The 23,519-nt window shown below is 48.3% G+C and overlaps 14 protein-coding genes across 14 annotated transcripts; 10 read left to right on the top strand and 4 right to left on the bottom strand.

The window, feature by feature from the left end:
* Nucleotides 1-201: 201 nt before the first annotated feature.
* BT62DRAFT_890065 (DNase I-like protein) lies at nucleotides 202-2,196 on the top strand (the record flags this gene model as incomplete). The annotated part of the gene is made up of 6 exons (XM_043183012.1): nucleotides 202-225; nucleotides 285-316; nucleotides 365-432; nucleotides 465-1,160; nucleotides 1,214-2,018; nucleotides 2,067-2,196. The coding sequence occupies 6 exons, from the start codon at nucleotides 202-204 to the stop codon at nucleotides 2,194-2,196; spliced, it is 1,755 nt and encodes a 584-aa protein (XP_043041506.1).
* Nucleotides 2,197-2,634: 438 nt separating this feature from the next.
* BT62DRAFT_930092 (FAD dependent oxidoreductase) lies at nucleotides 2,635-4,771 on the top strand. Its single transcript, XM_043185856.1, has 7 exons — nucleotides 2,635-2,717; nucleotides 2,770-3,118; nucleotides 3,168-3,182; nucleotides 3,236-3,534; nucleotides 3,586-4,176; nucleotides 4,231-4,328; nucleotides 4,383-4,771. Exons 2-7 carry the CDS (start codon nucleotides 2,791-2,793, stop codon nucleotides 4,483-4,485), a joined length of 1,434 nt encoding a protein of 477 aa, XP_043041505.1. The 5' UTR covers nucleotides 2,635-2,717; nucleotides 2,770-2,790; the 3' UTR covers nucleotides 4,486-4,771.
* Nucleotides 4,772-5,307: 536 nt separating this feature from the next.
* On the top strand, nucleotides 5,308-7,504 carry BT62DRAFT_1074530 (arylsulfatase). The gene is made up of 7 exons (XM_043179027.1): nucleotides 5,308-5,361; nucleotides 5,418-5,510; nucleotides 5,560-5,655; nucleotides 5,709-5,746; nucleotides 5,794-6,050; nucleotides 6,098-6,705; nucleotides 6,751-7,504. Exons 1-7 carry the CDS (start codon nucleotides 5,316-5,318, stop codon nucleotides 7,410-7,412), a joined length of 1,800 nt encoding a protein of 599 aa, XP_043041504.1. The 5' UTR covers nucleotides 5,308-5,315; the 3' UTR covers nucleotides 7,413-7,504.
* A 338-nt stretch (nucleotides 7,505-7,842) lies between these two features.
* On the top strand, nucleotides 7,843-9,043 carry BT62DRAFT_979812 (alpha/beta-hydrolase; the record flags this gene model as incomplete). Its single annotated transcript, XM_043189469.1, has 5 exons — nucleotides 7,843-8,016; nucleotides 8,072-8,217; nucleotides 8,273-8,417; nucleotides 8,474-8,950; nucleotides 8,999-9,043. The coding sequence occupies 5 exons, from the start codon at nucleotides 7,843-7,845 to the stop codon at nucleotides 9,041-9,043; spliced, it is 987 nt and encodes a 328-aa protein (XP_043041503.1).
* On the bottom strand, nucleotides 8,999-10,906 carry BT62DRAFT_1074528 (guanine deaminase). Its single transcript, XM_043179026.1, has 7 exons — nucleotides 10,653-10,906; nucleotides 10,574-10,602; nucleotides 10,399-10,525; nucleotides 10,265-10,340; nucleotides 10,186-10,205; nucleotides 9,640-10,128; nucleotides 8,999-9,585 (listed from the first exon to the last, which is right to left on the bottom strand). Exons 1-7 carry the CDS (start codon nucleotides 10,887-10,889, stop codon nucleotides 9,163-9,165), a joined length of 1,401 nt encoding a protein of 466 aa, XP_043041502.1. The 5' UTR covers nucleotides 10,890-10,906; the 3' UTR covers nucleotides 8,999-9,162.
* An 85-nt stretch (nucleotides 10,907-10,991) lies between these two features.
* BT62DRAFT_890931 (uncharacterized protein) lies at nucleotides 10,992-12,083 on the top strand (the record flags this gene model as incomplete). Its single annotated transcript, XM_043183045.1, has 6 exons — nucleotides 10,992-11,150; nucleotides 11,203-11,281; nucleotides 11,329-11,417; nucleotides 11,466-11,668; nucleotides 11,718-11,975; nucleotides 12,035-12,083. 6 exons carry the CDS (start codon nucleotides 10,992-10,994, stop codon nucleotides 12,081-12,083), a joined length of 837 nt encoding a protein of 278 aa, XP_043041501.1.
* A 2,538-nt stretch (nucleotides 12,084-14,621) lies between these two features.
* Nucleotides 14,622-15,405, top strand: BT62DRAFT_1003782 (uncharacterized protein; the record flags this gene model as incomplete). Its single annotated transcript, XM_043176976.1, has 2 exons — nucleotides 14,622-14,990; nucleotides 15,049-15,405. 2 exons carry the CDS (start codon nucleotides 14,622-14,624, stop codon nucleotides 15,403-15,405), a joined length of 726 nt encoding a protein of 241 aa, XP_043041500.1.
* Nucleotides 15,406-16,347: 942 nt separating this feature from the next.
* On the bottom strand, nucleotides 16,348-18,069 carry BT62DRAFT_965761 (mRNA capping enzyme, alpha subunit; the record flags this gene model as incomplete). The annotated part of the gene is made up of 10 exons (XM_043188789.1): nucleotides 16,348-16,548; nucleotides 16,599-16,770; nucleotides 16,823-17,023; nucleotides 17,078-17,218; nucleotides 17,273-17,352; nucleotides 17,402-17,485; nucleotides 17,534-17,665; nucleotides 17,717-17,804; nucleotides 17,853-17,915; nucleotides 17,969-18,069. 10 exons carry the CDS (start codon nucleotides 18,067-18,069, stop codon nucleotides 16,348-16,350), a joined length of 1,263 nt encoding a protein of 420 aa, XP_043041499.1.
* An 85-nt stretch (nucleotides 18,070-18,154) lies between these two features.
* Nucleotides 18,155-19,050, bottom strand: BT62DRAFT_965760 (E3 ubiquitin ligase SCF complex, Skp subunit). Its single transcript, XM_043188788.1, has 6 exons — nucleotides 18,916-19,050; nucleotides 18,803-18,864; nucleotides 18,556-18,743; nucleotides 18,404-18,506; nucleotides 18,330-18,350; nucleotides 18,155-18,272 (listed from the first exon to the last, which is right to left on the bottom strand). Exons 1-6 carry the CDS (start codon nucleotides 19,004-19,006, stop codon nucleotides 18,252-18,254), a joined length of 486 nt encoding a protein of 161 aa, XP_043041498.1. The 5' UTR covers nucleotides 19,007-19,050; the 3' UTR covers nucleotides 18,155-18,251.
* Nucleotides 19,051-19,188: 138 nt separating this feature from the next.
* BT62DRAFT_1003780 (uncharacterized protein) lies at nucleotides 19,189-19,762 on the top strand (the record flags this gene model as incomplete). Its single annotated transcript, XM_043176975.1, has 3 exons — nucleotides 19,189-19,249; nucleotides 19,297-19,395; nucleotides 19,446-19,762. 3 exons carry the CDS (start codon nucleotides 19,189-19,191, stop codon nucleotides 19,760-19,762), a joined length of 477 nt encoding a protein of 158 aa, XP_043041497.1.
* A 111-nt stretch (nucleotides 19,763-19,873) lies between these two features.
* Nucleotides 19,874-20,783, top strand: BT62DRAFT_891131 (uncharacterized protein; the record flags this gene model as incomplete). Its single annotated transcript, XM_043183053.1, has 5 exons — nucleotides 19,874-19,913; nucleotides 19,967-20,198; nucleotides 20,252-20,407; nucleotides 20,464-20,680; nucleotides 20,730-20,783. 5 exons carry the CDS (start codon nucleotides 19,874-19,876, stop codon nucleotides 20,781-20,783), a joined length of 699 nt encoding a protein of 232 aa, XP_043041496.1.
* A 579-nt stretch (nucleotides 20,784-21,362) lies between these two features.
* On the top strand, nucleotides 21,363-22,106 carry BT62DRAFT_1003777 (uncharacterized protein; the record flags this gene model as incomplete). Its single annotated transcript, XM_043176974.1, has 4 exons — nucleotides 21,363-21,624; nucleotides 21,733-21,817; nucleotides 21,867-21,924; nucleotides 21,972-22,106. The coding sequence occupies 4 exons, from the start codon at nucleotides 21,363-21,365 to the stop codon at nucleotides 22,104-22,106; spliced, it is 540 nt and encodes a 179-aa protein (XP_043041495.1).
* A 145-nt stretch (nucleotides 22,107-22,251) lies between these two features.
* On the bottom strand, nucleotides 22,252-22,858 carry BT62DRAFT_918482 (uncharacterized protein; the record flags this gene model as incomplete). Its single annotated transcript, XM_043184088.1, has 2 exons — nucleotides 22,252-22,482; nucleotides 22,532-22,858. 2 exons carry the CDS (start codon nucleotides 22,856-22,858, stop codon nucleotides 22,252-22,254), a joined length of 558 nt encoding a protein of 185 aa, XP_043041494.1.
* BT62DRAFT_748049 (uncharacterized protein) lies at nucleotides 22,834-23,239 on the top strand. The gene is made up of 2 exons (XM_043182136.1): nucleotides 22,834-22,944; nucleotides 22,996-23,239. The coding sequence occupies exons 1-2, from the start codon at nucleotides 22,886-22,888 to the stop codon at nucleotides 23,114-23,116; spliced, it is 180 nt and encodes a 59-aa protein (XP_043041493.1). The 5' UTR covers nucleotides 22,834-22,885; the 3' UTR covers nucleotides 23,117-23,239.
* Nucleotides 23,240-23,519: the final 280 nt, after the last annotated feature.

The raw sequence follows: 23,519 nt of genomic DNA, 5'->3' as shown, positions 1-23,519 counted from the left end.
TGAACTGAGTGCGAAGGAAATTTTTGTCCAGATGGCTGTGTAGCTGACACCTGGGACCCTAACCCCAGAATACACGTCTCACTCCTTTACCAAAAACTATCCACTGTGGAGCCAGCGGATACATTAAGTACTCATATTCTTTCTAGTGAAACCGACGGCTTCATTCCTTAACTATTATATGGATGGGAGGGTGATGAGGGCATGCGGATACTGACTTGGAATATTGTGAGCCCTCCGCGTCAACATGGTCGCAGCAGCTGAATATAGCACCGTCGGTCCAACAGAATGGGATCCGAACGATACCCCAATATCACCCGTAGGCAGTCATGCTCGTTAATAGCATTCAATGACCTGTCGCATGCAGATGGAATACGCTGAAGAAGCAGGAAGCAATCTTGGACCACCTGGATGCCGACATTATATGCTTTCAAGGTGTGTTTTCTTGAAAACGGCTCCTTCATGAGCCTTACTCGCCGTAGAGATGAAAACTTCGCGTCAAAATCTCAGCAAGGACATCGCGACGCCAGAGTCCTACACGGCCTTCTTCTCATTTCCTGCAAAGAAAACTGGCTACTCGGGAGTGGCAACTTACACACGTATCATACCTCAAAAAGCCGAGGAAGGACTGACTGGGCTATTGGATATCAAACCACCGCTCGCTCACGAAGAACGAATTTCCCCTATTGCGTCTTATCCATGTCATTCGCCTGTTGAGGCTGAAGGCGACGGAGATGGCGAACTAGACCTCAAGGATTTGGACAGCGAAGGCCGTGCTCTTGTGCTTGACTTTGGCATGTTCGTGCTGATCAATGTTTACTGCCCCAACGACGGTACAGATGCAGAAGACCGTATCAAGTACAAGATGGATTTTCATCGACTATTGTCGGAACGAGTGAAGAGGCTAGTCGAATTGGAAAAACGAGAGGTTATTGTCGTTGGTGATCTCAATGCGTGCGCGTCGTTGATTGATCACTGCGAGGGAGAGATCGTGCTGAAGAAGCTCAAACTTAAAGGTGCAGGAGACGCAGCTGTTGCAGAAGAAACATTTTGGGCAGAGAAAGAGGGTAGGCATTGGCTGAGGGAGTGGCTTATTGAAGGAGGGGGGTCGATGGTCGACGTAGTGAGGCGACAATGGCCTGATAGGAAGGGTATGTTTACTTGTAAGTGTCATCGCGTCGTGTCATCCGATTTTCTCGCAGCTAACGTTCATTAGGCTGGAATACCAAGATATCTGCCCGAGCATCAAATTATGGTACGCGCATAGACTACATCCTGATCACCCCCGGTCTACTTCCATGGGTGAAAGCGGCGGACATACAGCCTCATGTCAAGGGTAGTGATCACTGCCCAGTCATGCTCGACCTTTATGACCAACTACCGGGCACGGAGGAGCCATGTCAGTTTCAACGTATGCTGGGCACAAATGCCGTTGAAGTGCCTAGACTCTCCTCCAAGTATTGGGACGAGTTTTCGGGGAAACAGCGTTCCATTGATACGTTCTTCGGGCAAAACGCACCTACACGTAAATTCGCTAGTGACACCCAACCAGCATCGCCAATATCGCTTTCGCCTTCACCAACACCCTCGTCTCAATTGTCCTCGCAGGCCTCGTCATCAAAAAGCATAGGTAAATTACAGCTGTCGCAGCCTGTGCCTGTAAAGCGTAAGCAATCTCAGCTGCAAGTTTCATCCAGCTGCAAGAAGGCGAAACTCGACCCCGAAGGACAGACAAAGCTTTCGTCATTCTTCAGCAAACCAAAGGAGCCAGCTAAACCAATGACAGTGCAAGATGATGACGATGATATGGAAGATGAAGATTACCGATTAGCAGTGAAGCTCTCACTGTCAGTCGACGCAAAGACGACCTCCTCGTCTTCATCAAAGAGCCGCAGTGCATGGAAAGCACTTCTGGCCCCTATCCAGCCACCCCACTGTCTTGTTCACAACGAACCTGCGAAGGAGTTGACTGTTACAAAGCCTGGAACCAATAAAGGAAAGAATTTTTTCATCTGTTCGCGGTATGCGTTCATATTTGATCCCATTCAAGCGCTGATTAGGCTATGCAGACCTGTTGGCCCGGGTTATGATAAAGGAAGAGTTGAACGAGATAGAGAAGACGTGGATCCGAGATATAAATGCAACTTTTTCAAATGGTCAAGTGAAGTCAAGAGAGAGGCTTTGAGGAAGGAGACCTGAGGTATATGATTTTTGAATGTACACACTTTTTCTACTGTGCCTGCATACACACTGTTTCAACGGTGGTCATTGCTGGCTTTTCGTGCGGCTTTCAATGCTGGATAAGCTAAGTATGGCCTGAGAGGGAAGGTGAATATGATGTACACCGGATACTTGTGTATACGGTGGGTTGTCTGAGGCTTGGACTTTGCGAAGGGAGGAGTGAGGTGAGAATTGCCGACTTGTAGGTGTCCCAGAGTCGGGGTACCGTTGCGAAGTCACAAGTCTGGAGCGCTTGCGAGTGAACGAGAGGGCGGAAAGAAAGGCGTAGGTGGGTGAGTCAATAAAATTGAAGAGCCTGGAGACAGTGAACGAAGGAGACTTATGGCAAAGGTCTCTTATCAATGACATGCCTCTGTTCGTACCTTATAGGATCGGCCCGAGATTCCGAAAGTACAGGAGAACACTTAATCTTCGAAGCCCTTCGTTCCGTCTGTGACTGGCGTTCACCGCAAAACTGGTGTCTCTTTCTGAACTAAGAGGTAATATTATTCGTATTCATCAGCGTCTCACTGAACTTGAAGAATTTTCTAGATTTTTGTTATCTCTTAAGCAATGAGAGCTTCCTTCTTGTCAATTCTTCTGATCATAATCACTACTCCGACGCTTTCTGTACCCCTTCTACAGCTCGAAGGATCCCAACTTGTATTGGCCCTACCCAAATCGAACCCTCGTGCAAGTCTCCCCGCAGCCAACCCTACAAGATCTTTCTGGATCGATACCCCGGATGCTAATCCTTTAGGAGGCGAGGGCAGTACAGGCGTTCTAACTCAAGATGCGGATGTTTGTATCATTGGCTCAGGAATCACCGGTGTCTCTGCCGCTTATCATCTCTCCAATAACTCTGGCCTGAAAGTGATTGTACTAGAAGCGAGGGATTTCTGTTCGTTTATCATCTTTCCGTCTTTCGGTGCTTACTGTCATTGTTATAGGCTCAGGGGCTACGGGTGCGTTTGAGCCGAGAATCTTCAACTAAGTTTCTAATCCCTCATTATGCTAGGACGTAACGGTGGTCACCTTACCCCATCCACGTTCCTGGGGTTTAGTGCAAGCACTAGTCAGTACGGGATAGAGGAGGCAGTTAGGTCGCTCCAGCTGGAGAATTATACTGCAGAAGCTATCGTAAAGATTATACACCAAGAAGGTCTAGCGGACGCGGTAGACCTTGTGCGCGGGGGGCATACTACTCTTTTCCTAACGGAGAAGGAACGAGAAGAGGCGTGGAGGGACTATGTGGAGGCACGCGCAGCGGGCTTAGAACTCGATGTAAAGTGGGCAAGTACGGAAGACATGCAGACGGTAGGAATTTTGAATCATCAATAGTCTAGGCTTGATGTGACAAAATTGCAGAAATATGGAACATCGTACCCAGCCGCACAGTTCGATGGGCACAACCTATGGCCTCTCAAGTTTGTCACACACCTGTACCGGATTGCTAAGCTACGCCTCTCAGATGGTAATTTGACGCTACATACACGAACACCTGTCACCTCTGTTAGTTCATCTTCGAATTCTACTCGACGGTGGAAAGTCAATACGCCACGAGGATCAATATCTTGCTCATATGTTGTTCATGCAACGAACGGTTATGCTAGTTATCTCCTGCCACACCTCGCAGGACCGCAAGGTATCGTACCGACACGCGGTCAGATCGTTGCCATGCGCTCCTCAGCTAGGTTGGCGCCGGGAAGCTGGGACGGGAATGAGGGATTTGAATATTGGTTTCCGCGGCCTAGAGGGGAGGGTTTAGTCATATTAGGCGGTGGTAGAGAAGTGTCAGGTCCTGGGTTTGAATATTACGAAACCGATGACGGGAGCGTCAATACGGATGTAGGAAAGGCTCTGAGAGGGTTTCTGGGGGAAGTGTTTGAGGGAGATAACCAAGAGCCGGAAATGGAATGGACTGGGATCATGGGATATACGAAGATGGGAGATCCTTTTGTAAGTCCCTGGTACTTGTTTCACCCAAAAAGTGATATCTTATATTCTTGTCAGGTTGGGCCCGTTATAGATCCTTCTCATCCTGAAGGACATGAAGGGCAGTATATCTCTGCAGGCTATACGGGACATGGAATGCCGCGAGCATATGCATGGTGGGTTCAATTTCTATAAAACTTTTGTATGACCTTGTTGAAGAGCTACTACAGTGCGGAAGCTATCGCCACGATGATTTTGACCGACATGTCAAAGAAAGAATGGATAAGGCCTGAATGGTTGCCAGAGAGATATTTGACCTGGTCGCGGGTATAGTCAAGTACGATTTCAGGCAAATTTCAGGATAGCATAGAAGTCAGTCTAGCCAATGAAGGACAGTCGTCGCTAACTCTAACCCCTCCTATGCACGTGGGTTATTACGCGTTATGGGAGAATAAAGTAGATGAAGCAGTAAGCTGTAACCTATTTGCGGAATTTTCTGATGCTGGTCGGTGTTGTCAGATATTGCTTTGATGAAAGCGGCCTAGAAGTCCAGAGCCAGAAGAGCCTAGAGAAGGAACATAATTCACGAGGTACGCAATACGTAGGAGGCCGTTGCCACGAAATGGGAAGGGACGGCCGGGATTCGTTGACGAAATTCAGTGCGTGGCCTGAGACGGAGAGCACAGAGAAATAAAGTAAGGAATGCCTTGAACGTAGTACGCATCGTGACAATCTTCAACAGCCTTTACACATGGGCTCTGGATAGCAGAATATTACAGTACGGAGGTCCCCGTTGCATTAATTAAGTTAAAATTTCAGCTGACACGTCAAAGAAAATGGACAAGGGCCAGAGAATATTTAACCTGGGCGTAGCTTTGAGTATCTGAAAAAACTCCTACCACTCCGCTGCCTCTATCGCTCCGAAAAAAAGACTCGATAGGCCTGCCAAGTGTACATAAACTTCAAGGCTTGACCATTACGAATTCGAGAAACGTGAAAATTGAATTCGCCTCCAGTGTGCTGCGCTTCGCAATAACCCGAATGCTTGAATCTATGACGAACAAGAATACCTCATTTCGTAGGCGATGGCGCAATAAGGAGTGATTGCCACTGAACAGACGGTACATGAACTTGGAATAGATTGACCATCTACAGTTTTAGAGATGACAACGGACAAGCGACCAAACTTCTTACTCATCGTAGCAGATGGTAAGTACCACCACTACGAGGAAATTTGGCACTGAACGTACTCATCATCAATACAGATCTTGGTTTCAGCGATGTAGGTGCTTTCGGATCAGAGATCAGCACTCCAAATCTTGATAAGTTGGCGGAAACAGGTATCCGTATGACTGACTGTAAGTTGCGGGTCGTTTAACAAGACTGAGAACTAAGCAATAGAAATAGTTCATACTGCCGCGGCTTGCTCGCCGACGCGCTCGATGTTGTTGTCAGGAACTGACAACCATATCGCTGGCGTAGGAGTGATGGCAGAACAGAAAAGTATAGTCGAGTCGTAGTTCTATTTGAGAAAATGGCTTATAACTAAAGGGCAGGACACGACTTGGACCGATGGAACGCACCTGGACATGAAGTACACACGATTTCATCGTTAGAGGACGTGAATTAATGCGTGTTTAGGGATACTTGAACCTGCGGGTCGCGGCGCTGCCTGAGCTTCTGCAGGAGGCCGGATATCATACTCTGATGAGCGGAAAATGGCATCTTGGTTTGAAACCAGATTTCCTGCCCAGCAAGCGAGGTTTTGACCGTTCCTTCGCATTGCTTCCTGGCGCATCCAATCACTACGGATGGGAACCGCAATTTAATGATGACATGATCAGATTCTTGGAGCAATTCCCACCACTGTACGCACGCGATGGAGAAAAGGTTGACTTGTAAGTTTTGGCAAATTTGAATTGACTGGTGGTTGACGGGAATCCAGGAAACCCAATACAGATAACAATCCCGAAGGGTTCTTTTCATCCGATTTCTACACATCAAACTTGATTCAATACATCGCGGAGAGGCCGAAAGATAAACCCTTTTTCGCGTTCTTGCCCTTTTCTGCACCACATTGGCCACTGCAGGTGGACAAAAAATACCGAGACAAATACAGGGGGGTATATGACGAAGGTCCCGAAGTTCTACGACAGAATAGACTGTCGAAGTTGAAGGAAAAGGGTCTCGTACCTAAAGATGTTGTGGCTCACGATGTGATAGCACCAGAGGAGAGCGAGTGGTCGCGATTGACCGATGAAGAACGCGCCCTCTCAGCCCGAGCCATGGAGACTTACGCCGGGGTGGTAGAAAATATGGATTGGAATATCGGCCGCATTTTGGCATACTTGGATGAGATCGGAGAGACTGATAATACCTTCGTGTTATTTCAGTCTGATAACGGAAGTGAGGGCGCATCATACGAAGCCAGGCCTGTGATGGGCAGAGATCTCATGGCCGTCATAAACAAATATTATGACAATTCACTGGATAATATTGGCGAGCATAATTCGTTTGTATGGTACGGGCCGAGATGGGCTCAGGCATCGACAGGTGAGTGACCTATTCTTCATACAATGCCTACTGACATCGTGAAAGCTCCTAGCAGATTATACAAGATGTACAGCACAGAAGGCGGTATTAGGGTGCCACTAATACTTAGCTATCCGCCTTGGACCAAGTCCGAATCCGTTGGCGGGAAGATCGTGGATGCCTTTGCAACTGTTATGGATGTGACTCCCACAATCCTCGAGCTTGCCAACGTTCATCATCCAGGTACAGGGAAACTCTTTAGGGGAAGGAAAGTAGAAGAACTGCGGGGGAAGTCGTGGGTTGAATACTTCAGCCATATCAGAGATGACCCAAAAGCTATTCATGGCCCCAAAGCTATTCATGGCCCCGAAGATCCTGCGGTAGGCTGGGAATTGTTCGGGCGCGCAGCACTTCGACATGGTAAGTGGAAGATCCTTTTCATGCCGGACTGGTCACATGGGACCGGGAGATGGGAGCTGTACGACCTTAGCACGGATGGCGGAGAGACCAAAGACCTGTCGCGAGAGCAACCCGAAAAACTACAGGAGCTCCTGATTCTTTGGGACAACTATGTCAGGGAAACCGGAGTCGTGTGGGGAAGCGCATTAGGTCCGCTACCAGTCGAGACAGATACAGATCACAAAGACGTTATTGGAGGTGATCCTATAGAAGATACTCGAGCCTGGATGCCTGGACGTGGTCGAAGCACCCTTGGGCCGACCATCTAGCTGTCATTGTACCCAGACTGCTGGCAACAAAGATACATTTTCGTGACTGTACCCAAATTGCTGGCAATACAGATACATTTTCGTGCCTTCACAAGTTTTGAGTGGAGACGGCAATCTCCGAGCAACACCAAATTTGTGCGTTCTACCTTTTACTCTTGCCCTTGATGTCCTTACGATGCTGTCGACGTATTGCCGCCTGATAACGCTAGCTTTCCCTCTATTTTATGCTCAAGTGTCTGTTTCTCTAAGCGTAGCTGCCAGCACTTTAGAGTTCTCCCAGTATCATGACTTCCCCCTTCCATCACCCGAAGCACAGACTCTTACGGCTTCCCCTCTGCTTTTATCGAATATCGGTCCGACATTAAGCCTCAAAGCTCAGCCGACGGTTGTTTATCGACCGAATTCTGCGGAAGCGATCCACAGGGCACGGATGCGTTCCATGCGATACAGTGAAAGCGAGAGAGTAGAATGGATCCCCGTCGAGGTCCTTGGGCCTGACGTCCAAGACATTCACACCCTTGCCCAGCTAGCCCGCATGAGCGGTAATGCCTATGCTCTTCCTGGAAAGAAGAACTGGTACGATCTTGATGGCCCGTGGAATACTGTGAGCAGCCATACCCTTGTATTCGTCCATATTGTCATGCTGAAACTATGTTTAGAGTTTTCCTTTTGGATGGGAGGATCCTGCGGACGGGTTTCGGGGCCATGTTTTTATATCTTCCGATGACTCCACCATCATCTTGTCCATCAAGGGAACTACAGTACAAGGGCCCTCATCGAAGAAGGATAAATTCAATGACAACCTGTATGCTTTCACAGGTACATATCTGTGCAAGTCGCTGATAGTTGTCTTGTATCAGGCTGTTCTCGTGCTGTTGTGCTCGGGTAGATGTCTCATGGGTATTTCGTACAGTCTGCGACTGCTACGCGAACCACTGGCGATGTGATAATACATGCCTTTCAGAAGCACTAATCCAGGACAGCTTATTCTATTCCGTTGGCGTCGTAAGTGTCACTACTACATACGCTGTATGCTTCTGGCGTTAACAAGGGTTGCGCAGAATCTTGTAGAAGATCTACTGATCCTTTATCCCAAAGCCAACATATGGCTTGTAGGACATTCACTGGGGGGTGCTTTAGCCAGTCTTTTAGGCTCCACGTTTGGTCTACCGGCTGTTGCCTTTGAATCTCCCGGTGAACGACTAGCCGCTAAACGCTTACATCTACCTCTGCCACCACCTCTTAATGGGTCGGCTTCTCCGGTTCCGATAACACACGTATATCACACCGGTGATCCCATTCCTCAGGGAACATGCACCGGCTTTGGTTCCCCTTGTACTCAGGCTGGCTACGCCCTTGAAACTAGATGTCATCTTGGAAAGAGTATTGTATTCGATACTGTGAATGTACTAGGGTGGAAAGTAGACGTTAGGAAGCATGTCATTAAGGACGTCATCACCAAAGTCCTGGAAGCGGATGTTATTGACTGGGAAGACGGGCGGAATGTTCCTTTGCCTAGAGAGGAAGAAGACTGCGTGGTGAGTGATCACGATACTTACTTTGGCTCTTGCTTGACATGGTATCAGGACTGTTTCAAATGGGAGTTTGGCTACTATGAGAGTGATCGGTAACTATACGTGATTCTAAGCAACTAAGAATTCTATTTGTATTCTATGGTATGTTTTTGCCTGTACTTGTACTATACCCTTAGAAATATCTATAACACTGCATCCTGGAATGTAGACCGAAATTAGAATTCTGTTCCTCCAACAAGTTTGCCTTGAATGAACACCCTCGCAATGTTTCTGTCGTCTCCGCAGAAAAGCAATCTCTCCAACATGCCCTCAAGGGCCGCCTTCCCTTTCTCTTCCTCTCCTGTGCCCCAAATACAAGGGTTGCCACCCTTGTCAGAAACATTAACGATCAACGCGTCAAACGATTTTCCCGGAGCAAACGACCCAACACGTTCCTTTAGATCACAGACTTCAGCTCCACCGAGCGTCGCGAGATACAACAGTGTCGCGACGGAAAGCTGTCGATCACTGAAGTTCCCTGACGTCGGCTTCGATCCCTTTGCCTGCATGGCGACCACTTTAGCGGCGATACTGGCGGTTTGTACGCTGTTGAGGATGGATGGGGAGTATCCGCCTGAAACGTCGGTACCGAGGCCGACCTACAGAAGAAGAGATCGAGTAACCATTCACTCCCAAGAGGACAAGACACAGACCTTTATGCCTCTGTCCAAGAATTCTCCGACTGGCGCGACACCGCTACTCAAATTGAAATTGCTGGTTGGACAGTGACTGATCCCCGCTCCACGCTGTGCAATGAGGTCCATCTCATGGGGTTCAAGATGTACGGCGTGCGCCAAGATGGTGTTGGAGCGCAACAATCCGAAGGAGTCATAAACATGCGCATAAGAAGGACATTCAGGAAATAATTCTTTGGTTAATTCGATTTCAGATTCATTTTCTGATATATGTGTCTGTATTCTTAGGCTAGAATCTGACAACACGAGTTTGCCGAGAGATGCGAGCAGAGGAGGACTACACGATATTGCAAATCGCGGCGTCAGAATTGGTTGCACGAGAGGTTCCTCTGTGTGGTTAGAATCCAGGGACCGAATATGGGAAATAAGCGATTCCGTCGCGTCGATAGAGGCCTCGGCAGATGGTTCTACGTAGTAGTCGGGACAGTTTCTGTCCATGTTGCATTTCTGAAGATAAGAACATGGTCACCCACGTGGATATCTGCCGTAAACACTTGAACCTACCCCCACGAACGCACGCTGGCCTGTGAATGAAACCGCTTCATCACAATCACCGAAAGAAGTGGAAAAGAAAAGAGCGCACCATAAGATTTGATTATATCTGCCAGAAGCTTCGTAGCTTCAAGGTGCAATGTTCCGTAGTAACAACAAGTCGTAGTCTGACACCGAAATGAATGTTTCTCAATGATTACCAAGTGAAAGCGGAATAAAACATACTCCATTATTAATGATTCGACGCACAACCGAGGAGTAAGTACGTCGTGCGAAGTCAAGGTCCGCGAATTTCGTCTCCGTAGGAAAGGTGACGATGGAAAGCCAGTCTAGCAGTTCATATTGCTGTCCGCTAACAGATGTCAGTAAACGCAAACCAAGGCGACGCGCCCATGTTTACCTGCCAATGTTTCGAAACTGAGGTGCATGCTACAAACCGAATTGAGATGATAGATCGTCATGCAGACGAAATCACATACAGTATGTGTATCGATAAAGCCGGGCATGATAAATTCTGTTTCCTTCAAAGGAATGACAACGTTATCAAGGCAGCCCATACGACCCATCGTTTCGCGAACGAGGGCGTCTTCCACGTCTTCAACTAGCCATTCCACGCATCCGGTGGCTCCGACGGCAAGGAGACATCGTGGCAGCGCCTGGAACGACGTCAGATTGACAGGGTTAACAACAGAGCCGTAGTAGATGGTGGTAGACATTCAATCTAGAGCAGACACGGCAGCGGAGGGAACTTTCCTTTCTCGTCAAACTAACCCTTCTCTTTTTGACTTTCATCACCCATTCAACTTTTTTTCATCGCAATGGAATTAGGAACGAAATTTCCGGCAAGGCTAGAACCATTTCTGCTAATAGCAAAGTCGGTGAAAGGTGCAGCGGCGGCCAAACTCGTCCAAGACGCCACTTCTGCTCCGGGCGTCTTTGTGTTTGCTGAATTACTGGACCTGCCCAATATTCTAGAGGTAGCGTCTTTGCGATATAGTCTTCTGCACAAAAGACTGACTTCTAGTTCAGCTGGGGAAGAGCGAGCAGCATGCGAAGTTCCTGGGGCTATTGCAGTTATTCGCATACAAAACGTACCAAGATTATATTCGTGCGCAAACCAATAACTCAAGGAGCTCGGCTAACTGTTAATATCAGAACATACGGACGAGCTTCCACCTCTGAATCAAGCCCAGATCATCAAGCTGAAACACCTCTCAATCGTGTCAATGGCAACAGAAAAACGTGTATGTCATATATTTTGGCCTCGGACCGACATCCAACCGTCAAACTAGATTCTGCCCTACTCTGAACTTCTCAAAGCCCTCAGTATGCCAACCGTACGGGAACTCGAAGACCTGATCATCGACGCCATCTACCTTGATATTCTGCGAGGGAAGCTGGATCAGAAGGAAGGACAACTTGAAGTGGAATACACGATGGGCAGAGATCTCGAGCCAGGAAAGCTAGAATCTGTTTTGGCTGCTCTGCGTGATTGGTGAGCCAATACTTGTAAGCCATTCCACCTTTTAATATCAAAATAACAGGGCTTCTGCAACATCTTCCGTACTTTCCACTCTGGATAGCAAGATTGCGCAGATATCTTCGGAGACAACCGCAGCAAAGAAGCGTCAAGATGAGTATGATCTGGCCTTGCAGAGCAACGTCAAAGAAGTGTCAGAGAAGAATGCATCCACTAAAGGTACTGGCAGCAGCAGCAGGCGCACGCTAATGGAAAGTAATATGAGGATGGATGTAGATGCGCCACTTTATGAGCCAACAGAGAGCAAGGGCAAGAACCGCAAGTAAGTCCGACGAAGCTTCCTACCGGTCTGTGAAGCCCATCGACTGATCTTCACCGCAGAGCGCCACAGGAGATACCTAAGCCTCTAAGGAAACGCAATCGCTTTTGATTCAGTCCATTATTCACTTCATCATAATCCTCATTCAAACACACAGCCATTGTATCATGCATATCAATCAATCATCGTTCCCTTTGTCTCAACCCGCTTCTCGGGCATAAAACGACAAAGTCTCTCGCACGTACTCGTCCTCTGGCAACGGCTAACCATCAATCACATCCCAGTCATTTCTATTGCGCTTTTAGCATGTACTGTGTATCACCGATCCGAAACTTTCACGGCAGTTTATTCTAAGCCTACGACTAACTATGAAATCGCCATCTCATCCTTGCAATCGCGATCTATTCGTCTCCCTTCCAAGTCCGACGCAGCCGATTTGTATGAGGGCGGATTTGTCCTTGCTGCCCGCTGTTTCACTGAATTGGCTTCATTAGTGCCTGTCAATTTGTAATTTTTCTACTGTGGTGAATCTGATACAACCTGATAGAACTACACTAACTTACTGGTCTTCACAACGAGCTAATTATGTGCATTATAGACTGCGATTTAAACTGCACGATTCCGCGTAACTGAATGGCATGGGCCGGTCACTGTGTCCCCACAGGATGGCAAAGTAATCATTCCCAGATCCTATTCCAGGGATGATATACTGTTACGACCATCGCGGCTTCTCAAGGTGCCATTCTCACATGGAAGCCTTGAGAACAGACAGCTATTTCCAAGCTTCGCAGAGGACCAGCCCTTCAAAATTATCAAGCGACGACAGGCAAACTGCGGATACATATATTTTCCGATGAATGTCCTGTCCCCGCGGGTTGACGAATGAATGACGACCTCAATGTATGGTGATGCTTTGTACGTCAAGTTCACAGCAACGTATATCGTCATCAAATATTTCTGAACAGAAATGTTGTCATTGCTGTGCGCGGGCTCTCCATTCGAGCATTGATTTCATGTGGGAGAATGTCAGGGATGTCAGGGTTTTTTGTACTCTCCAGGGCTAATACCCGTTCATCAGCACCCTCCGCGTAGGATGCCCTAAGCCCGACCTATCATGACCACGTAGGCACGGACGCAGTAATTGACATGAGAAAGAAATGTTGTGAGCCTCGTGTGTTTCAGCGATGAGTATTAATTGACCATCATCATATGTCGTATTCTTAGGGATCTAGGTCTGTCCCTCCTTTCATAATGTGCTCATCTTTACTGACCGGTGCTATAAGATCAGTAGACCCAGGTGCTGAGCCAAGAGCTAGCTGTTCGCTGAGTGCCAAATACCGACAGATTTAATTGCTCAGGTTACATATTTCGTATGTAAAAATGAAAATTTTTGCCCGCTTCCGGGGATCGTTATAAGATTTGCAGTAGGATCTTCCTTCTTCGTACCGCGCATCCTGAAAGGACGTACAGCGATTGTCCTCGATTGTCAGACGCTGCGCTATGCTGGTGTCTGTCACAACTTATTACACGGAAACTTGTGATATCATGTGAGAACATATCACGCGTTGAACTCATAGGCTCCATTCTTCCTGTGAAATGATAGGGATCTCGCCGAAGCCTCCGATGCCTTTTTTTTCTCTTGTCTTTGAAAGGCTTGCAGCTGGGTGACTGGGTGAGCAGTCATTAATTAAGGCGGTGGCATTCTCCTTCGTCCACCCTCCGCCCGTGTTTACATACATGATGACCACTACTGTAGAGTAATTAAGACGCGCACTATCGCGCGACCAGGCAAACTGAAGGCTTCGCTTCGGTGGATGTTGACTAGCTGATTTTGATTATATGCGTCTCTGCTGGCATCCCCGGCAAGGTTGAGTAGCGCATGCAGAGAAGTGCATCGTGGTGATGTGTGTGATGGGGGCGATGCCGTGCTGATAGCCATTGTATTTGTTATGTCAAAAACGCGAGACGCGACGCGTCTTTACGCGTTTTTTTGGGTGTTAAGACGTTCTAATGGCTTTCTAGAGGGCATAAAGCAGAAAATGGTTAGTCAAGAGAATGGATGGAGGTGAGGGAAGGTACTGTTTCCCGGAGTGCCGGTGATCCGTGGATTGCGAATACCGCCACGAGTGACCCTTGCCCTGAAGTTTTTTTTTCCAGACGGGGAGCGATTCTTCAGTTTATCCCGTCTGCGCCGAAGAATGGATAGAGGAGGCAGGAATTTTATATCGCTGGATACTCTCCGGACATTTTGGCGTTTTGAGTGGACGAGGCGACCTAAATTGGAACAAGGCTGGACCTTGAAGAGGATAGGCTTGTAGCAGATATAATAACTGCGGGAATGGCAGACGGTCGTCAGGGTCTGGTAGATACTAGATAACTGGCGGGTAATAGACCGGGTGCCAAGTTGCCCAGTTGCCAACGGTGCGGCACAGCAGGATCAGTTTCCACTCGGTCTCTTTCACAGAGTCACATCGGATTGACTTTGGCATTTGAGGCGCTTACTTCATCCCACAATTCCCTGAATTATTATTTTTCTCTTTTATTTCGGTATATAAGCCGAAACCCGACTTTTCACCTGTCCTCGACTTTCCCCTTTTTCAGGACTGCACTGCGCTAGGCGCCTGCGACCTGGTCCACCAACGTCCCCCAATGCCTTCTCTTCGTCGTACCTTTTCCTCGCCGGCCGTTCGTTCTTCACCCTATCCCTCTCTCTCTGAGCATGCTGGTCCCAGCAGTCGCCTCCATGGTGGAAGTCACAGGCGCTCGTCTGGCTCAGAAACGATTGGCAGGAGAGTCTTGGCGGACATTGAGTGGTGGAGAGTCGTGGATGGCCAGTGCGACCTAGATGCTGACCAGGAGTCGGAGGACGTCAACCGTGACCAAGAGCCCGACCAGCTCCCGGGTTCCGTCCGAAATACTACTGGCAACCCTACGACGGGCGCTGAGCCTCCTCGATACACTGAGGTTGAGCGCTCATATGTCCCGTCGTCGTGGAGCCCGTTCCTAGGCTCGCCAGAGGTAAGATTATTTTTTTTTTTCTTCTTGTCATACGCGATCTTGATCGCATATATGTCAGGTGTCTTCTGTTTTCTCCGACCTGGCCCCCTTGTCTGTCGCGCCAGAAACTCCCCGTCGCCGCCGTCACGGGCAAGAGTCGTCGTCGTCGTCCTTGGAGTCTACGCCTGAGTTGCCTGAAACATCCGTGGAGGGTCTGCGTCTGGACCTTGAATATCTCGATCTTGGCGCCCATGATGCTGATCTGCCTCCGTACCCGATGACGAGACGGGCACGCAATGCCAACCTCCCCCCGTATCTTACCGTCCGTTCCCATTCATTCGCGGACTTCCTTTCCCTCCACAGCGACTCTGCAGCTCAATACGCCGACTTTGCAGTTTCCCCACTGTCTTCCCACTCGCCCAATTTCTTCAACTAGTCTTCCAAAGGGGGCAGGGCCGTGGTCTAGCATTCAAATCATTATCTATCTTTTCAAAAGTCTTCCATCTTTATTCACTCCAATCTCGCGAATCACCATCTTCACTGTTTTTCTTGCATCTCCCTCATGTCGTACATTTTCATCACCGCATTGCACTGCATTTTTTTCTCTTCACATTTCATTAGCATCGTTGCACGACACGACTTTTTACGATTTTGGAAGCTATCCATAACTAGGTCAATAGCCACCTCGCATTGTTCTGCTTGTCTTTATCGTTCTTATTCACGGACAGCCGTCTATCCAGGCCAATCTATTCACGTTTTCTCACCTTCGCCATATAAATTTGTTTTTGTTTTTGTTTTTTTCAAAATTCACGTAGCAGTGACTTTTTCTCCGTAATCATTGTAACGATTAGACTCCATGCATCTGTCTTCCTTTCACATTTCCATTTTTGTTGTGTTTGTGAATACCTCTCTTGATGACCCCCTCTCGATGATTATGACCCGTGACGATAGCTTGTGTTTCTCTTGTAATAAAAGAAACCTTGTGTGTAAAAATGGCTTCTTCCATTGAGATCAAAAATCTACAATCCAAACTCAAATCCAAATCCAAATCCAAATGACCATCCTATGGTCATCCCGGAGAAAACTCACGCAACCACCAATAAAATCGGAACCCTCCAAGTTTGATCAGCTGCGGCCTCTGAGTGACGCGCCAGTCGAAAAAGAACTCTTTCATCAAGCCCGATGATAGGAAAAGGGACGCCCAATGCCAGCAACCTGATGGTCTGATGCAAGGAACCATCCCAACGCAACAATCTGGACCAACAGTTATTCAACGACATCCAGATGACAAGCCCCACTAGCTAGAAATGAGAGGGGATTCCTTGCGGTGGCGGATCGCGATCCAAACGAGGGTTCGGAAAAACCCAAGGTAGCGCGGTTATCGTTTCATGCCGGCTATGGTCTCGGGACCTGAGACTTTGCTCCAAGGAGACGGCGCAATGGGTCCGTATCGTCGCTTGATATCCGACGGAGGGGGTCGCTGGACCTGTTTAGGCGGCTGAGCTACTGCTGGCCTAGCAGCTGGTTGGCCTTGCCGCGCCTTCCAGGCGTTCCGTATCGCATTGGAACGGGCTAAAAGCTTCGAAAAGGCTCAGTAAATGTATAGTAGGCCCATAATGACTGTCTTACAGCGTCTTTTTCCACCCCATCAGCTATACTCTGTATGATGTTCTCGACGACGCTCCGATGATTACCATTTGGCTTGTCATCTCTAAATCTCATCATGCGCCAATGTGATACTGCGGGATCCCAGTGAACTTCGATGATGCGATCGTCATATTGTTCGCCTGACGACTTCATCCTACACGACAGTGGTCATTAAAGCATAATGAAATAAAAATTAGATCACTTACTGCTCCCATTCTTCATCATCGACATACATATCATCGTACAGTTCATACTTTGCCACTCCGTGTTCATCGCCGCACCAGACTTGTAGTAAAAATACCGGTTTGGCATGAAAGTCCGGCACGGTAGGATTTGACGCCAGAGGTGGGAAGCGAAGAACTAACTTAAAGTCGATAGAGTTCTCCGAGGAGGGTTTCCATTTCATTCTGACGGAGAGGATTAAGTGACAGCTTGTATGTCGAAGGAAGATGGTCACTCACATGTTCGGGTCTGTCCCAGATGAATATGGACTGTTGACGCAGGTATAAATGAGGCCATCATTCCCATGTTGCAGGGCTGGGATGTCGACGTTGAAGACCTGCTCTACGTTGTAGGATGACTTTATCTGCTTGACCTTGATACTGGTTTTTGGCATCAGCACGCCATGGACAAGGATTGGAGTTCACCCAACATACTCGAAAGGCTGCGTATTCGCCATGTGTGGATGATCTCGCATCATCCTTGCGTACGGTTTTAGAAACCATTCGTTGAGCCTCTGCAGAGTCGATCAGTCTAGCGGTACTTTTGAAATGCGACAGACGCACCCCATAACGCTTGTCCAAAGGTCTTGACATAACATTTTGATCGTCAACAACGAGGCAGTCAAAGGCAAGGAATCGCAGTGTCTCCTACAATCAGAGGTCGGAAACGAAATTGGCGGGATCTACGAGGCTTACGTGTTTGGTCCTCGGGTCGACGTCAATGACAAGTTCGCCATCGATGATGGTACTTCGCAGTGGGAACATGGGATTCTCGTGGTGAGGGAAATATAGTCCTGTTAATGCGCGATAAGTGTTGTGGCGGTCAATCTGAGCTACACGTCAGTTGAAAACCGGGTACGCAAATACTCGACGACGCACGAGGTAGATCATCTGGTCCTTAGTGTTGTTGTTGGTGAAAACAAAGAGCAAAACGCGGATTCCATCCGACTTTTCGCAGACCCAGAAACTGTGCTGGGATGAGATAATGGAATGTCCTTGAGCAAAGGAAACGCACTCTTGTTGCTCCAACTTGTCGAGATCATTGGTGCCAAAACTTACTGGCTGGCCCCCTGGAAACCTGAAAGAAGGTGCGATGAGCGCTGCCGGATAGATGGACCCACTGGCACCCACCTGTGGTGGTCGATATTACAGAGCCGCGCAACGTTCGATTTGAGCCAGTTTTCTTGGTCAGGAGGCACAAGCGTGCCAGGGAGGTCGGGAACAGTAGGCATCCAATTGGCCCCCGACAATCGCTGGTTTGAACAGAGTTGCACTCACAGCACTTATGTAAGCACACATCACTGCCACTGATGAATTGAAGAAAAAAAAGAGACATATGTTTTTGAAAAGAAAATACAGTTCGACGACAACAACACAGTATGCAAATCTACTACAAGGATACAAGGTCAATCCATCATCGGTCCTCAGCCCATTCCTGCAAAAAAAAAATGGGGTCAGTTATCAGTACAGACGACACGAGAAAGGAACATACGTTCTCCTTCTTGATTTGAGCCTGGATAGGGGCGATGTCAGAGCAGCGGCCACGTGAAACATGACAACACTCACTTCCTCTTCCGGTGTAAAGTCGTTGACAATGTTGAACAATTTGCGGATTTCCTCCGGGGTCTTGCCCTTGATCATGTTGGCCACCGTCTTGCATCCGACATCACTGAGCGGTCTATGAGAAACGCACAGAAAAGGATGAAAAGGAGACTTACAGTAAAGATTTGATGTCGAGGTAATTTGCCGCAAGGATGATTTCGAACAACATTTCCTGGTCCACAGTGATGAATTTCTGATCCCATTCGCTGATGTCGGTCGTGCGCTTGCGTGTGTCGTCTTGACTTTGGTCGGCGTCGGCAGCAGGAAGGGGCTCGCCCCGATGATGTTCACAATATTCAAGTACCTAAAGCGTGGGCCACTCAGCAACGTCGATTGGACAAGCACGAGAAAAGGCGAGCGCACCTTCTTCAAAACGCTCGATGAAACATTGGGCAGTGGAATGGGCTGGTCTGATTCACCGACATCTACACGTGCAGATGAGCCACAGCAAAGCAGATGAAAAGCACAAAGCAGACCTTCAAGCATGTTCTTGATGAGCACGCTGCGCTCGACGATGTCCTTCTCTGTGGAGAAAGATTCGTTATCTGAGGTGACGAGGTGGACCATTTCAAAGTAGAGGAGGCGAGGAAGTATATGCTGCTGAGATGGTGGTAGAAGACCGGTTAAATAGTCGGTGACAACCCCGTGACAGTGTCTTGTGACATTCCATATCCGGACGTTGCCGACTCAAAAGTCTGAGGTAAGGTGTGAGGTGAGAGGTGCGTGCCACTCGATCCCGGGTAATGTCTATGTATTTTCTGGCGAGGTCGAGGTCCATTGACCTTGTAAATAGCCCCTTTGCTAATTTCGGTGCGCTTACCTTTCTTCTTCTTTTATCTTGCTTATCCGTACAATAGGCCTTGGGGCTGTCCGAACGGCAACTAAACGTGCTGGAGGAACAATATCCAACCATGGTGGCTCTCCAGGAAAGCGGCTAGGCGTTAAAAAGTTTTCAGGTTTGTCTTGCGTGGACCATTCAAGTCGCGTTGTCTTCATTTCTTTGCAGATCAGTATGTTATTCCGGGGAATATCATTGTTAGACAACGAGGAACGCTTTTCCATCCAGGGCCTAATGCAAGTCCCACTGCCCACTGCTATCTAAGTGTACTGACCCTGCCACAGGTCGGAATGGGCCGCGACCACACAATCTTCGCCTCAATACCAGGCTACGTACGCTTCTACAAGGAAAAACATATGCTTGGAGAACGCAGATACGTTGGAGTTGTTCAGACACGGGGCGAGAAGCTACCCCGTAACGAAGAGGAGTTTGGCCGGGATCGGTACTTTGGTCTGAAGAATCTTCGTGCACCAATACCACTGTGACACGTTTTTCCTGAGTGAATTCCAAGTTGTCTTTGTTTTGTTGGCTTTTCCCATCAGTTCTTCAAACTTCACGCCACCGTTCTATCTTTAGCGTCACTCCCACACTCAGACATGTCTTTCAAACTTACGATTGCCCCCGTTAAGCCTGCGGGTATGACTTTGTGATCCTTTTATCTTTATCGTGGCATTCACTTTTCCGTCTAGACATTCCTGCTCAACCAGTAATCCTCTCCGCAGGAGAATCCCTCCTCAAATCAACTTCGTCCTGGAAACCAGGCAAAACCTACCATAAAACGGTCAAAACCTACTCGCGGGGCAAGGAAACGGGCGACGGGGCTCCATGGCATTGCCGCGTCAGCGAACACCCCCCCGCCGAAGCTACGTTTGACCAGATGTGGAGCAAGCTAGGCACGGACAAGGCTGTGAACGAGAAAGAGTAAGCATACCGGCGATCAAGTTCGTGCTGTGTAATCGTCCCCCGCGCTGCAGATACGTCTCAGATATCAACAAGGTTGCCAAAGTCAAAGACATCTCCCCCACGCAATCGATCTGGACCTTGTATTACAAGTTTACGCCGCCCATCCAGCCACGCGTGTTTACTGTCCTTCAAGTCGTGCACTTGACTGAGACTTCGCCCCGTACTGGGTTCATCGTTTTGCTGACTATACTCATAATATTCCTGTTTTCTTACGTATCTTTAGGACGGTTGTTTCTATTCCGATTGATCTATCATCGCCGGAAGATGCTGACCTTGCGAAGCTGGAAGAAAAAGGTGTCAAGGGTCGGTATGTCAGCGTGGAACAGTTGATCGAGCTGGAAAATGGGAACACAGAGTGGCGCATGGCAACTTCGAGCACACCTGGAGGCCTCATACCCTCTTTCTTGGCAGAGGCTACGATGAATAGTACAATTGCTGAGGTTCCACCTTCCTTTTACTTTCGGAATGTGCACTAAAGGTAGTTTTCAGGATGTGCCTCATTTCATGAAATGGCTTCATAGTTTGCCCTCGGAATCCAAATGAACTCGATTAACATTCTGTCCCATTCGGTGATTTGCCTCGATCGTCATATTATCAGACCTAGCTAGCCCTTGACTTCAATATCTTTTATGCTCATCACTTTGTCTCGTTCCAAAGTATATTTACACACCCACTTTTTGGAACGAGTGAGAGTCATACCGCTGGCTGGGAAGTATGGATGGTTCGTCCCACCTTGTGCCTTCCTCACGGAGACTATACGTGTTTTCTTGATCAGAGGTCCTGGTTGTCATGTTACAGCCCTTCCTCTTACGACCAGCGCCTCCTCCGCCAGCATGGCCTCTCCGGCCCTATATAAACCTGTAAAAGGCGTTCCTCCGCTCCCCACCTTGCCGCCCACCTTCTACCGTCGGGCCGCATATCCTGAAGGGAATGCCACAAGTGTCGCCTCATGGTTGTCAATGAGACGTAAGTACCAGCAGTCTGTTGTTGATGTTAACTTCTATACCCAGATCAGTTCTGCTGCTACTAACGACTATAAATAACATGTCGACATAGCGGTACAAGAAATCCACATAACTTGGTTATTCCCCACGAGATTGTACGCGACACACCGCAACATGCATGACGTATACAATCATGACGCCGTCTTATTTCTCTGACAAGGTCACCCCTTCTTGTCTTCGTCGCCGCGCCTTGGACTCCTTCAAACGGAACCTCCCTGACGACGGAGAGAAAGCCTACCAGAGGATACTGGTCCGTGCCGACCTTGGAACTATTTTACACAAACGCGATCAAAACGCTCATATAATCAATGCCGTTGAACAGTCAACTTTCATGTCTTCAGGTCGAGATGTCAACGCACCTATTGATCTCTTCTTTGCCGGTACCCAAAAGCTATACTAGTTGCGGACAAGGAGGCCGAAGTATGCTCCTCTCCCACTTGTTGATGTTTTGCCAACCTAATTCCAGCTGAATAAATGACTGGGTCAAGAATATGAACGAATCATGAACGCTTCCGAAGAAGAAGCAGATACCATTCTCATCGACATCGATAAATGCAAGGAACTCTCAAGGACGTAAAGAAACAATACAAAAGTGCTTGGCAACGAGAATACCTCAGCGTAGTCAACAAGAGCGAGTCGAATTTTTTGATAACGCGTCAAAGCGCGAGCTTCTGGGAGAGGTCAGTGCCCTATGCTAGATCCCATTTTTTATTAACAATTCCTCAAGGCGCCTTGGAAAGCTGTACCAATGAAGCTAAGACAGGCAACTTCAACGATGGCAAATACCCTGCCCTTTGCCATTGACATGCCCATCAACGACCCTCTCAAGGCGGTTGTATCCGACTGCTCCGGTGATGTCTGACCTATCAGTCAACGAACACGTAATGACTGTCGATAAGCTATTGACCTTACCTGACCATTCCCCCTCTGCTATCTACAAGAGTCTCCTACAACAGACAACAAATTTCTTGTTTGTAAAACCGTGTTGACGTGGGCGCATCACAATTTTAAGAGTCCAGACTCAACTCGCCATTTTCTCCCTTAGCGCGGCGCGGCACACAGGCCATGGCCCCCGTGCCCATATTCACAAGTGCCTCATGAATCACTATCAGAATAATGCCAACGCTCTTGCCGACGAGCTGTACATTGAAAGTAAGTGTGCGTGGCAAGGCTGTCTTCACTCGTCGACAGTCTGGCGGCCATGTCGAGACTTTATTATCCACATCACCACCAAGCATCTATACTCGTGCAGCACAGATGGCAGGCAGCGACAGTGTCGGTGGCAACCTGACGATGTTCCTTGTGATCTTGGAAGCCAACGGGGACTGGATCTGTCATTTCGCACGAGATCACGACATCAACATCCAGATGGATATCAACGTTGACTATTGCGTCTTTCAGTCTAGCTGGTTTATGGATGAAGTCGGAGACCGCTCCGAATGGGAACACCATTGCATCACACATTATGATCAGCATTACGCTCCCTTTGAAACACTCGTCAGCACCGTACTGCCCCTCGAGCCTTCTGGCATTGTCTACATCGGCGAGACAGTCGTGTAAACACCGGGCAGTCGCGGTGACTTCGAGCAAGCGCAACCCGAATTTCATGGACATGTCGTCAAGGATGTCGCTCTGTCTCTGATGATATGCCCCTTCTGTGTCCTTGACTGCAGCTTGCCAGTTGGCGAGCGGATGGGACAGTTAGTTGCGCCTCTACTACTTTTATTTTTCTCTAGCTAATTTAAACACAGATGGATTTCACATGATCTCTTCGTTCCGCACCTTGTCCTTCACATTGACGACATTGACGATGGGAAGTTCTGTCCTGTCCCATCCTGTGGCTCGACCGTCTTTTCAAAGTACGGAATATAATGGCACTTGATCACATTTCACCGCGTCCCAACGGCCCGTGCCACCAACCACCAGAACGAACAGCAACTCTATCTCCCCATCAAGGACGGAGATAGATACAAAACTGAATCCAAGCGCAAGTGAAAAACCATTGCCAACGTCCCGCCAAAAAAGCAAAAGCCAACGATACACCAAAGAGGTGGTGGTGCTGCCGCGGATGCAAGAACAACGTTAGTAACCTTGAGACCCACTTTAATGGTGTCGGGCGCAAGTACAAGTGTCGGAAGGTGCATATCAAGAAGTATATGGTGCCCTCGTCGGAGACGTCCTTTGTTTCACGTTCTCACAGGTTAAGTTCTTCGGCTCCATTTGGACGTCATTTAAACACCTCGTTTTCCAGGGTTTCAACTTGGGCAAAGACAGA

Source organism: Guyanagaster necrorhizus, assembly GCF_019112545.1.
Source record: "Guyanagaster necrorhizus MCA 3950 unplaced genomic scaffold BT62scaffold_8, whole genome shotgun sequence".
Lineage (NCBI taxonomy): Eukaryota > Fungi > Basidiomycota > Agaricomycetes > Agaricales > Physalacriaceae > Guyanagaster > Guyanagaster necrorhizus.
Note: the sequence above shows the minus strand (reverse complement) of the source record. Positions and strands in the feature narration are given on the sequence as shown.

What these genes read in the sequence shown, in the direction of transcription:
- BT62DRAFT_965760 (XM_043188788.1), bottom strand. Translation starts at nt 19,006, where the DNA reads ATGGTCCACCTCGTCACCTCAGATAACGAATCTTTCTCCACAGAGAAG. An exon ending in CATCGAGCGTTTTGAAGAAG is followed by an intron (nt 18,744 to 18,802) that starts GTGCGCTCGCCT and finishes CCCACGCTTTAG; the next exon opens with GTACTTGAATATTGTGAACA. An exon ending in ACTTTACACCGGAAGAGGAA is followed by an intron (nt 18,351 to 18,403) that starts GTGAGTGTTGTC and finishes GCCCCTATCCAG; the next exon opens with GCTCAAATCAAGAAGGAGAA.
- BT62DRAFT_930092 (XM_043185856.1), top strand. Translation starts at nt 2,791, where the DNA reads ATGAGAGCTTCCTTCTTGTCAATTCTTCTGATCATAATCACTACTCCG. An exon ending in GTACGGAAGACATGCAGACG is followed by an intron (nt 3,535 to 3,585) that starts GTAGGAATTTTG and finishes ACAAAATTGCAG; the next exon opens with AAATATGGAACATCGTACCC. An exon ending in CGAAGATGGGAGATCCTTTT is followed by an intron (nt 4,177 to 4,230) that starts GTAAGTCCCTGG and finishes TATTCTTGTCAG; the next exon opens with GTTGGGCCCGTTATAGATCC.
- BT62DRAFT_1074530 (XM_043179027.1), top strand. Translation starts at nt 5,316, where the DNA reads ATGACAACGGACAAGCGACCAAACTTCTTACTCATCGTAGCAGATG. An exon ending in GATGGAGAAAAGGTTGACTT is followed by an intron (nt 6,051 to 6,097) that starts GTAAGTTTTGGC and finishes ACGGGAATCCAG; the next exon opens with GAAACCCAATACAGATAACA. An exon ending in ATGGGCTCAGGCATCGACAG is followed by an intron (nt 6,706 to 6,750) that starts GTGAGTGACCTA and finishes ACATCGTGAAAG; the next exon opens with CTCCTAGCAGATTATACAAG.
- BT62DRAFT_1074528 (XM_043179026.1), bottom strand. Translation starts at nt 10,889, where the DNA reads ATGTCTACCACCATCTACTACGGCTCTGTTGTTAACCCTGTCAATCTG. An exon ending in CAGTTTCGAAACATTGGCAG is followed by an intron (nt 10,526 to 10,573) that starts GTAAACATGGGC and finishes GACATCTGTTAG; the next exon opens with CGGACAGCAATATGAACTGC. An exon ending in TCTTGGACAGAGGCATAAAG is followed by an intron (nt 9,586 to 9,639) that starts GTCTGTGTCTTG and finishes CTTCTTCTGTAG; the next exon opens with GTCGGCCTCGGTACCGACGT.
- BT62DRAFT_748049 (XM_043182136.1), top strand. Translation starts at nt 22,886, where the DNA reads ATGATATGCCCCTTCTGTGTCCTTGACTGCAGCTTGCCAGTTGGCGAG. An exon ending in GTTGGCGAGCGGATGGGACA is followed by an intron (nt 22,945 to 22,995) that starts GTTAGTTGCGCC and finishes ATTTAAACACAG; the next exon opens with ATGGATTTCACATGATCTCT.